Consider the following 12,508-nt stretch of genomic DNA (forward strand, 5'->3'; position numbering starts at 1 on the left):
CATCAATATGATTATGTGTTTCAGTTTTACAAGATCTTATCGAGCTAGCTTGAAGAGTACATTGGGTTTCTTAATATTTCTTACAAGGGTTTAAAGGAACACCTAAATTTCAGAATTATATGTTTCCTCATGGTTGAATTCTTAATTGCTCAGTCATCCACCAAGGTTTATTTGGCCTAAAGGAATTCTTAATTGCTCCTTTAGGTTAGTTAAAACCTGATTCTCCATTTTCAGCCACCTTTTATTTTGAAAATTTTCATGTGAAACCTAAGGGTTATGAATGCTCCTACCCAAGATCAGTGAAAATGTATCTCAACAAAAGAATTAATGTAAATGGAGATTTTCCCCCAACCTCGATCCCAAACCACTCTCAAAATTAGAAACGACATAGAATAGATTTTACAAAACTTAAAGACCTCCCATGTGCACCACCCGCCCATGAAGAATGCTGAATGAAAGTCTATGTGAATTTTGTTAGTGGCCTGATAGTAATAAATTAGTTAAATGAAACAATTTACATTCACGTGAGTTTTTAATTTTATGGATGTGATAAAAATTTGACATGTTGTTTATTTTCTTGTGACATTTAAAGGGGAAGCCAAATGCATGTGACTAAAATGTATGAAATGTGTTTTTCTGGTTATTTATTAAGACTTAATTTGATAGTCATATAGAGAATAGTATTTCAGATTAATCACACTGTAAGGATTGGGTCAATGTTTTGAACCAACTAATGTGGTTCATCCTCAGGACAAGGTGAGAAACCAATCGATCTAAGAGAATAAATAGTAGGGATGCACCATTGATAGTAGGGTCACCTATAGCCTAAGAAACCAAGCCTAAGGCCCAATGTCCGGGCTCCGGGCCCACAAAGCCTGACGTTGGAACCGCAAAGGAGAATCAAACACCACAACTGTTTGATCTGTCATCGTAGATTCGATGTTCAAGAACAAGATCGAACCACTAACAAGCTCACTCTTTAATTCTTGAATCAGACCTGATAAGCCATTAGAGACTACTCTATAAAAATTTCGGGTCCGATTTGGCTGATAACCCTAATATCCACTAGTTGCAAGCGATTCACATCGGTCCGAGTAACTCGCTCGATGTTTAACACTGCTTCTAGGCTTGAAGCCTAATAAAGTTGTCTTTAAAGTTGATTTCGGGTCCGTTTGTCTTGATAACCACCTTACTATTTGCCCCACGAAATTTCTAAGATTGCTGCTATTTCTCCTATCTGCTCGCACTTTAAATAATCTCCCTGCATAGCCAAAGAAAAGGAAATCTATTGTATAATTCAACTTCATGTAAATACTTGTGCTGCCAAACTAAACTCGCCTAAGAACCTTGTGTTTGAATAGTTCTCAGCACAAATTCCGGCTAAAAGGACCGAACATTATTTTCATAATATCCCTGATCTGCTGCATCAAGTGAACTAAAATTCAACTATTTCCTGAGGCCTACAACCTACTAGCATCCCCTGCTCTGATAGAGCTCCCAGTCCGCGTTCACCTGTCTGAGACACTCTTCCCTCAATATACACTAGGGGGGTCTCTATCCATTTATATTTATTGTTTCTTTTAGCACAGAGTACTCCTTCATTAGCTAAGATGTCTGCTAATTTGTTGGATTTTCGGTACACATGAGTGATACTTAGGGTTCTGATGTTCTGCAGGTGGGAATGAATCCTTTGATAGATTTGCAGAAGCCTCCAATGTCTCAAATTTTTTTCTGGAGATGAGCCATAGCTAATTTTCTTGACCGAATTGATAATCAATTCGGAATCAAATTCAATTATAATGTTATGAAGATTTGAGTACCTCAGGATTTCTAAGCATTGCTCAAGGGCCATGAGCTCTGCCATATTATTTGTGGCTTTCCCCAAATTACTATGAAAAATGATTCCTATGCACCCCTTCTCATCCCTTATCACTCCTCCATAGCTAGCCATGCTCGGGTTTCCTTTTGAGGCCCCATATATATTGCATTTCAAAAAACCTTGAGGGGGAGGTTTCTAGAAATACTTATCAGCAATTATGTGATTTTCATTCTTGTTTTTGCCTGGTGGGATAAGCCCCTTCATACCCAACCGTAGTAGTATTTGCACATCAGTATCTGTAGAGTTGTTCTTAGGGGGGTTTTTAATGACGATTCCTACCATCTCATTGAGCTATCTTAAAATCTGTGCCATGATGCTCTGGGAAGAACCTTTCCTGTTTTTTAATATTCTATTGTTGTTTTCTTTCCAGACATCCCAGATTAGAAAGCCTAGAGCTAAAGCCCAAGCTTTGTTGACTGTTTCACTATCAGAGAAATTCTTTCTCCACTTATTTAAGGTGATGTTAATGCTGCCCTTGTCCCTGTCCGTTTGTCTAAAAATTGAAGCAATCCAATTCCATAATGTCGATGTTAATGGGCAGAGGTTGAGAAGGTGATCCATAGTTTCTTCTTGTAATTCACATAGCTGGCATTTAGATGGACCAGATTCACCTCTTTTCCAAAGGTTTTCCCAAGTTATAATTTTTCTATGTTACACTAACCACATGAACAGTTTGATTTTCATCCAGCTTTGGTTCTACCATAGGTCCTTCCATACCCCATTAAGGTTTGTAAAGTCAAGCCCAAGGGCTATGCGCTTGGCCTCTTCAAGGTTAAAGGTGTCTTCATTGTTATTACCCCATCTCAGATGGTCTAGATCTCTGATACCAGAATATTCCTCTATTCCAGGATGGTTGTTAGAGCTTCTTCCTGTGCCTTCAAGGGGGAGTTATCACTATAAACCAGGTTCTTCCATATCCTCCATTTTCTTCCAGTATTTTCCTAATCCCAAAATTCATTTACTCTGAGTAACCTTTTGTTTTCAGTATCATTATTGAGGTTTGCAAATTCCTCTCATAACAATTTAGGTTCTTGTTGCCACTTATCCTCCCAAAACCATGCAAGGTTTCCATCTCTAATTTCCTAGAAATTGTGTTTCTAAACAATGGCTCTATTCTGCCAAGCTTTGTTGCAAATGTGGGAGCCTTTGATGATCCCAGACATTCGAATGTGCTCCCTATCTTGCCAATTGTTTGCATATTCTGTTTCCAAATTTGGGCCCAAGGGGAAGCTGAATCTTTTAGCCATCTCCACCATAGTTTTTCCCCCAAAACTTTGTTTAGCACCTGAGGATCATCCAATCCCAAACCTCCATGTTTCTTAGGTTTATATATTTTTTCCCACGCTACCAAGGCCCATTTTGTTTTATCTTCTCCTTTACCCCAAAGAAAATCCCTTTGGATATTTTTGCAAATTGCATGACTCCTTTAGGAGCAGGAAGGGATGAAAACATAAAGATGGGGACAGTTTGTAGGACAACCTTTGTGAGCACTAGTCGTCCTGCTATGTTCAAAGACCTACTTGTCCATTTCTGTACTTTTTCCTATAGCTTATTAATCACAGGCTCCCAGACCGTCTTGCTCAGGGGTTTGTCTATTGGAAGTACTCCCAAATGTTTGTATGGCTGTAAATCTCTCTGAAAGCCTAGAATTCTGGATATATTTATTTGAAAAGAAATTTCAGTATTAAAAAATAAAATCTTTGATTTGGAGAGGCTTACCTCTGTGCCCGTAGCCATTGCAAATTATTTCAGGATTTTTTCATAGGCTAGAGCTTCCCTAACCGTAGGTGTACCCTGTAGCATAGTATCATCCACAAATTGTTGATGGGTCAAAGAATTTCTATTCATGGTGAGTTTGAGACCCTAGATTTTTCCTTCTTCTTTCACAGACTTGATAGCTTGGCCAAGCCCTTCCATCATGAGAATAAAGAGGAAGGGTGAAAGAGGATCTCCTTGTCTAAGACCTCTTGAAGGATTAAAGGGCTTGTATGGTGAACCATTTAATAGGATTGAGAAACTAGAGGTAGTTACAAGGGCCATTACCCATCTTACCCAGTTATGTTCAAATCCATATGCTATAAGAACTTTCCTTATGTAGGCCCAATTTAGCATATCATAAGCCTTTTCTAGGTCAAGTTGCATAATCATTCCTGCCTGCCTATTCCTTATAAGTGAGTGAGCCACCTTGTGTGATTGAATGATGTTGTTGAGAATTTTTCTGCCTTCCACATACCCAATTTGCTCTTCAGATACAAGAGTTGGTAGAAGTGGTTTTAAGCCTGTTGGCAATTATTTTGTACACCACATTGCATAATGCTATTGGTCTAAATCTGTCTAGTGTCATAGCATTAACCTATTTTGGAATCAAGGATATGAAATAGATATTGAGCACCTTTGAAACAATTTTATCTTTCCTAGAGTTATCCACCACATTTAGGATATCCTGGTTGACTATTCCCCAACATGCTTTAAAGAAGTCGACATTAAAACCATCTGGACTTGGTGCCTTCCCATTTTGCATTTATTGATGACTTCATTGACCTCCTCTTCATTCATAGGCCAGTTTAGACTATAATTGTCTTCTCTTGTCATAAGCTTAGGAATATGCTTTGTGAAGTCATTGATGTAGTGTGATCTGTCTAAGAAAGGCTCCTATGTTATGCCTTGAAAATGTTGAACCAGCGCAACTTCTATTTCTTTATGGGTATTGCGTTGATTTCCTTGAGAATCCTTGATTTTTGAGATCTTGTTATGAGACTTGTGATCCATGGTGGATTTGTGAAAAACCTTGTGTTCCTTTCTCCTTCTTTTAACCATTGTACTCTTGATTTCTGTTTCCAGAATATCTCCTCTTGTTTGCACAATTATTCCCATTCATCTTGATCATTGTTAGCTTGTTCCCTTTTTTCCTCGTTGAAGCCATCTGTAATGAGGATATTATTAATATCTTGTAGCTTCCATTCGAAAAAAAATTTCGCTACAAAAATGTTGCCAAACTCATTCTTATTCCACTCTTTAGGCCTGATTTTGATATGTTTCAATATTTTATGCAGGAGGAACATTTTCGTGCCCTGAACCTGCATATCCTCTTTCCACCATTTTTCAATATTGTTGATAAAGTTCAGATGGGTGAGCCAAATGTTTTCAAACCTGAAAGGTTTGTTCCTTGGAGTTCCTATAAAGGATGCTTCAAGTTGAACAAGCCAATGGTCCAACCCACCAAAAGGAAGTATCATGGCTGACAAATCAAGGCTTGTTAGGATAAGGTCCTCCGAGATAATGAATCTGTCTAGTTTTGAGGCCACCTGAGACTCTCCTCCCATTTTTTTATTCCAGGTAAAGATGGCATTATTTGTTTCTGTGTCTACTAGACTTATATTGTTTATAAAATTCTAAAATGCCATGGAGTCTTTGCCTAGCGATATGGTTCCACCTTTTTTTTCTGATAGGGACCTGATCATGTTAAAGTCCCCTCCCAAAATCCAGGGGATGCCCGAATGTCTGTCTCTTAGATCCTCCGGTGAGGTGAGAAGCCTGAGTTTCTCTTTAGGCTTTTGAGGACCATAAACATTTGTGATAAATAAACTTGCTTGTCCCCCAAGGGTTGAATCACCATTTTTTTTTTGTAGGCTAAGGTGTTGCTCTCTTTTTTCTATTACTTCAAATCAAAATACATATAAAAAAGGGTTGCCTTCAACCTGCCCTCTTGGCGAAACCGAGTGTTTAAGCCACCTGAAGTTCTTAATAGCCGCCCAAAAATAAAAGATCCAAAGTCTGGTTGTCCATGCTAAATACACTAAGCAGTCTTTCTGATTTCTAGTCCTACTAACTTGCATATAACAGATTTCAACATCCAATACTTGGAACACACTAGAATTATCTATACTATGTATTTTCATCAAAATTAAAAAACATATCTGAATTACTTAGCTTCTGCCTCTGGACGCTGGGTAGTCTCCTTGTTTGCATTCTGATTTCCTTCCTTTATCACTTGCTGGATCTCGTCCAGCTTCTTCTCCTGCATCTCCAAGGAAATCTGGATAATTCGGAGCTCCCTCCTCAGGTTGGGAACCCCCTGCGCAAGTTCAGCCATCTCTGTTGGAGCTTGCTCCAGAGCTTTGGCCAACAATCTTTTCATTACCCAGTATATATGAAGTGACTATTTAAATAAAGACATTCTACCCCTAGTATTACCAGGGTCGTGGAGAAGGAACTTCCAATCCTCCATCTCAGAATTCGATTGAGCTTGAATGGCGTCTTCCTCCATATTCTGTATAATTCTTCTAATTCTGGGGCTTGTGTTCTGGTTATATGCCTTCTCTGCTTGCTAGATTTTCCTGTCTAGTGACCAGCTTGTTGTCTTGCCCAGTCTCCCCCTCTGCCCACGTCGACCTCCCCTTGCTCCTCGGTATCTGCTCGCTCCTCTGCCTCCCGTGCTGCTCGGATCCGTCCCGCTTCCAGCCTGTCTGCTTCCCCTTCATCTGCCACTCTACCTTACCCTTCCTCCCCATTGTCCCGGCTGCTCATCGCTGTTTTGTTTGTTCTCCCATCCTTCTACCGTTCTGCTACGCTCCTTATCCCGTCTGCATTTATCTTGCCAGTCCTCCTCCTCCTCAGAATCATCGTAAACTTCATATATTTCTTCGATTGTCTCTTCCTTCGCAATCGCCTTGCCTTTTCTATCCCTTACCCTGCCTTCCTCGTCTTCCATTTCTTCTGTGATCCTTGCTCTCTTTCTCGTTTCCATGGCAGCCTGAGTAGGTTTTCGTCATGACCTCTCTCTGTAACTGCTCGCCACCTCCGTTCTTCTCCTCGCTCTCGAGGTTCCAATGCAATTCACTTGCCGTTGAATCCCTTGCTGCTGCTCATTTATAGGCCTTCTTTCCCTACTCCTCTTGCCTATCAACTTGGCCTTTCGATGCCACTTGTTGATTTGCCCTCTGCCTTTCCTATCAACTATCCAACTTGCTTCATTTCCATTTATGGGTTCTGACATACCTCTTTTTCCTCCACTCCAATCACTTGTGTTGATTGTATTGCTGCGAGGTGATTTCTTCATTCCTGTCACCACACACTCCTACTGTACTACATCATGCCTGTCCATAATATCCTTCCTTTGCCTTATCTGACATTCATTAAATGTCTGGGCCTGCCGATCCAACTCACCTGCCTGTCGCACGAATGCTATGATTCTCTTTAGTTGCTTGTTCATGGTCCTCATTAATGATACTGGCCAATTCCTCCCACTCTCTGTTGGGCCGCAACGAACTCCACTGATTGTCAACCTTGCCGCTTCGATCCTTGCAACCCCGATTCACAAGGAAATCTGTTGCTCGGTTTCCACTCCTTTTCACATGATTAAAGATTTTGTATTCAATTTTTTTCAGAAGGTCTGCTATTTCTTGAACGATCCCTGTCGTGCGCCAACTGTTGGTAACCTTCTCCCAATTCTTCCCGTTATTCAATTTCTTTAGGATTTCAATTGCCATCTGGGAATCTCCTTCTATTTCCAGTTTTCTATATCCGTTTCAGATCGCAATTCTCAATCCCTGGTGAATCGCCCATAATTCGGCTTCATTATTTGTCATCTCGCCACCCCACTCTGCATAAATCCATCTGGTGTTTCTCTGGCTATCTCAGAAAATTCCCCCGAATCCAGGATTACCTGGGTTCCCCTTTGAAGCCCCATCAAATTTCAATTTCATAAAGTTGTCTTTGGGGTAAGCAAACTTGTCGTGGCTTTGAGGTCTTGTGATAAGTCTATCCATTTTCCTACTATGCACCATTTCAAAATTCAAATTTAAGTTCTTAAGAATTTGCTCTTCTCCCTGTTCAGCTTTCCAGTCTTCCGCGTCCCACTTCTCTACCAAAATTGATTCTCTAGTTAAGTTCACTATTCCGTCCCATATTTTTACCGTGTTTTTAGCTTTGTCTTGGAACACTCTACGGTTCCTTTCTTTCCATACCATCCAGATCATAAAACCGACAATGAGATCCCAGGCCTTACAGATTACTTTACATTGGAATTTTTCTTTCTGTCATTGAAAATCACTTCATTTGTTTCTCTCGGTGACCTCTCAGGTTTCTAGAATAATTTCCCAATTTCCATCCACAGGTTCCTGGCATAAACACACTTGATTAGAAGGTGATCTTGAGTTTCCGCTTCTTTATTACATAGGTAGCATTTTGAAGGCCCACTGAAGCCTTTCTTTTGAAGTTTATCCCATGTCAGGATCTTACCCTTAGCTACTAACCATGCAAAGAGAGTAATTTTCGGCCACCAGTTTTTGCCCCAGATGATCTTCCAATCTTGGTTTTCATCAGCTGTTCCCTGATGGTCAACCAGATAGTACGCCTCCTTGACCGTAAAGGAACCTTTCATAGACTTGCCCCATCTGAGGATATCCCTACCCATTCGCGCTTTTATTTTCCTGGACTCTACCTCTTCCATGAAAGCTTCCTGCTGCTCTTGATTTATCTCCATGCCCCATTCCTCTGGAGTTTTCCATTTCCACCATATTCCATCCAGTTCATTTTCCTTCCAATAATCTTTGACATATATACGATTGTCTCCTATCCTCTCCTGTATATTCTGGATTTTTTGTATTCTGCACATTTTCTCCCTCTGTTGCCAATTCTCATCCCAGAATTTGGCCTCCCCTCCTTCTCTAATCTCCCAGAAAGCATTCTTATCTACTATACTTCGATTTTGACGGGCTAGATCCCAGATTGCCGATCCCTTCGGGGTTTCCTGCATTCAGTAAATACTCTATGTAGTATCTGGCATATCGTACTTGTGTCTCCATATTTGTTTCCATAGGTCATTGCCCCCTCTCAACCATCGCCACCAGAGTTTTTCACCAAGCACCTTGTTGAGTTTGTCTGGATCGCATAGACCCAATCCTCCCTCCTCCTTTCATTTCGTCAGATGTCTCCATGATACTAAGGCCCACTTCTTCTGCTGGGCCGAGACTCCCCATATGAACTTCCTCAGAATTTCTCTGATCTTAGTGCATACCCCTTGAGGCACTGCCATAATCGATAGTGGATATATGGGGATTGCCTGTAGCACTGATTTTACGAGTACAATCCTTCCAACAATGTTTAAGGTTCTGAAAGCCCAGCTAGCCACTCTGTTTTTTAATTTCTCCAGGACTCCTTGCCAGTTTTTCTGTCTTTTAGAGTTGAAGTCCAAAACATTTCCCAAGTATTTGGTTGGGAGGTTCCCTTGCTTGAAATCCAACATCCTGGTCAAGTGGCTTTTAACTGGCTCTATGGTATTGAAAATGAAGGTGCAAGATTTTTCTTTATTGATTTCCATACCCGATGCTTCCGCAAATAAATCCAAGACCTTCTTCAGATTTCTCACCTCTTTTACGGTTGGTTTCCCAAATAACATGATATCATCAACGAATTGTTGATGGGTTATTGGCAGTTCATTGCCCCATAGTCTTAGCCCTTTGATTTTATTTGCTGCTCTTTCTTTCTTAAGGTATCTACCCAGGCCTTCTGCTGCAAGAATAAAGAGGAAAGGAGATAGGGGATCGCCTTGTCTTATTCCTCTAGAAGCCTTGAATATTTTTGAGGGGGTTCCATTGGTTAAAATTGAGAAGTTTGGGGTTGATATAAGACTGTGAACCCACTTTATCCACCTGCTCCCAAAACCAAAACTTCCCAAAATTTCTTCCAGATATTGCCAATTGATCCTATCATAAGCTTTTGACAAGTCTAATTTAACCATCATTCCTTTTTGTTTCTTTGCCTTCAAAGAGTGGATTACTTCTTGAGTGACCACTAGACCATCTAGGAATTGTCGACCTTCTACGAACCCGGTTTGTTTAGGGGATATTAGACTATCTAGCAGGGGTTTCAGTCTTTTGGCCATCATGGATGCAATTATTTTATAGATAACATTACATAGGGCAATGGGTCTAAATCCCTTAGCATCCTCTGAATTATCACTTTTAGGAATCAAAGTGAAAAAAGTGGAGTTAAGAGCTGGCCATACCTTTTGGTTTATACGAGATTCTTCTATCAAATCCAGAATTTCCTTTCCCATGAAGTGCCAGCCCGCTTGGTAGAAATCGACCGTAAAACCATCTGGTCCTGGCGCTGTTCCTTTCTTCATGCTCATCGCTACTTCCTCCACCTCTTCCATACTAGCAACTCTCATTAGGGCTCTATTTTGGTCTTCTGTAACAATTCTAGGAATTGCAGCGCAGACTTCCTTTATAGCTTCAGACCTGTCTATTTGAGGTTCTGTCAGTATTCCTTTGTGATACTCCATCAACACTTTTTCAATCCCTTCCTAATCAACAATCCTCTCTCCTCTCTCGTTTTTGATAGAAAATATTCTGTTCCCTTGCCTGTGTTGTACCATTGCTTGATGGAAAAATCTAGTGTTCTTCTCCCCCTCCCTGAGCCATTTTATTCTAGATTTCTATCTCCATAGGACTTCTTCCTGTTTTCTCCTCTCCTCAATTTTTCCTAAAATTATCCCTTCTTTTCTGCTGCTTTCCTCTGTTTTGCCTTCATTTATTATCCTTTGTTGCAAAGATTCCATTTCTTCTTCTAACTTCCGCTTTTCCTCCATGATATTTCCAAATTCTTCCTTGTTCCATTTCTTTATCCTTCCTTTTAGTTCCTTAAGCTTAAGTTGGAAGGTATGCATTTTTCCTTTACCCTGTACTGTGCTTTGCGACCACCATTCTTCCATTTTTTCTAAGAATTCCGGGTGTCTAAGCCAGAAGGCTTCAAATCTAAAGGGATTCTTGCCAAGGTTAGCCTTAATGTCCACTTCCAATCTAATCGGCCAATGATCCGAGCCGAGGGATGGCATGATCTTTGCTTCTACGAAAACATCTCTGTTCATAATTGTTTCTGATACTAAAAACCAATCCAGTCTGGATGCTATCTGATTTTTCCCCCCTCTCCTATTGTTCCATGTGTAAACTCCGTTGATAGTTGGTAAATCGAGTAGCCTCAGACCATCTATCATATCATTGAACATTTCCATATACTGGACTGTTTTCCTTATACCTCCCTTTTTCTCTTTTAGGGACCGGATTACATTGAAGTCCCCTCTACAATCCATGCTATCTCCGGGTGAAGTCTTCGAGTTGCTTGCAAATTTTTAATGAAATTTTCTCTGTCTCCCGGAGTATGAGGACCATACACCCCTGAAATGATAACCCTTTCCTTTGTCCCCGCTATTCTTCCCATGCCTGTAAGGATTCTGGTCATACTGGTCCAACTCTCGAAAATTATCTCATTTGGGTTCCACAATATTGCAATGCCTCCCGCTGAGCCGATTGCATCCTGTCCCATGACTTCGTATTGGAGTTTATTATTTTTTATTATTCCTTCCATCTGCTGCATGGTGATCTTTGTCTCTTGTAGAATCATGATGCTTGGTCTGTCTTTTTTTAGTTTCTCTTTCATATATCTCTGTTTACCCTTACTATTCAAACCCCTAATATTCCAGCTGATAATAATCATTTTAAACTTTTTTGGAGGAGTGGAAAAATACCTCGGAAAGAGGTATCACTTTACCTGAGTTTATCAATATTTCGCCAACTGTTTGTATCGTTTCATTCATTGTTTTCCTCCCTCTTTTCCTGCTACTCTTGCCAGTCCCACCTATTCCAATCTGATCTTTTTCCTGTTCTCCTGATATGGTATCCTGTTTTTCCATATTCTCCCCATTCCTTTCTTTATATTTTTGAAAGGTCTCCTTATATAGTTGTTTTTGGCTGTCTGGTATGAATCTTTCGTCTAAGTTCTTCCATTCCTGAATTAGTTGTCTCATAATTCTTTCTTCCTCTGCCTCGTTTTCTTTCTGATTTTCCGTTTCCATTTGAGATTGGTCCATTAGTATTTCTATCTTTTCAGCTGCTTGCTTATCATACATTTCTCTTGTTCCTGTATCTTTTTCTCTGGTTTCCTTGATTATTTCCATGGGTTCGTTTTCTGGATCCTCTTCCTCTGCCACTTTATCCTCACCCTCTTCACTGTTGTCCTGGAGTATTTTGAACTTGTTTTTACTTTCAATGCTCAGTGACTCTGTTTGTGTCTGCACCCTTATTCCTTCTTTACCTACTTTCTTCTTTCTGTTAACTTGTTGGAAGCCCTTATCATTCCCCTCGGTTCTCTCTGCTTCCCTTTGTTGTTCTTCTCTTTTCCTAGTGTCTTCTTCTTCCTTATTTAGAGGGCATTGTCTATATAGATGACCATACTCATGGCATCTTCTACATCTAAAGGGGATATGTTCATAATCTAATGGCTGTTGCCAGACTTCATCATGGTATTCCAGTTCTATGAATTCTGGCAGAGGTTCAGCTATGTTCATGTAAACACACAATCTTGCGTACGACGTATACTTACCTTTCTTCGTTGCTTCCGCTACCTTGACAAAGGCACCGATCGTATTTCCTATCCCTCCCATAATCTCAGGGTCACAAAATTCCACTGGTAATCCAAACAATCTGACCCAGATCGGGGCTTCCAGCATCTTTTCATTGTCAGGATTGTATCTTTCTTCCCAGTATTTCATGAACAGTCCTGCGTTGTTCATGAAGTATGGTCCTTCCTCAAAAACCCTTTCTTTATCCCCCAGATTCGCAAATATTG

The 12,508-nt window shown here is 40.3% G+C and overlaps 1 protein-coding gene across 1 annotated transcript; it reads right to left on the reverse strand.

Annotated features, from left to right (window-relative positions):
- Positions 1 to 10,319: 10,319 nt before the first annotated feature.
- LOC149157205 (uncharacterized) lies at positions 10,320 to 10,895 on the reverse strand. Its single transcript, XM_089437621.1, has one exon. It carries the CDS (start codon positions 10,893 to 10,895, stop codon positions 10,320 to 10,322), a length of 576 nt encoding a protein of 191 aa, XP_089293747.1.
- Positions 10,896 to 12,508: the final 1,613 nt, after the last annotated feature.

The sequence above is a fragment of the Pinus tabuliformis genome, chromosome 5_2 (assembly GCF_031772625.1).
Source record: "Pinus tabuliformis cultivar Carrire ecotype Pingquan chromosome 5_2, CPIR1, whole genome shotgun sequence".
Lineage (NCBI taxonomy): Eukaryota > Viridiplantae > Streptophyta > Pinopsida > Pinales > Pinaceae > Pinus > Pinus tabuliformis.

Bases quoted from the DNA above. Each gene is read 5' to 3' on its own strand.
- LOC149157205 (XM_089437621.1), bottom strand. From the start codon at position 10,895: ATGGAAATGTTCAATGATATGATAGATGGTCTGAGGCTACTCGATTTA.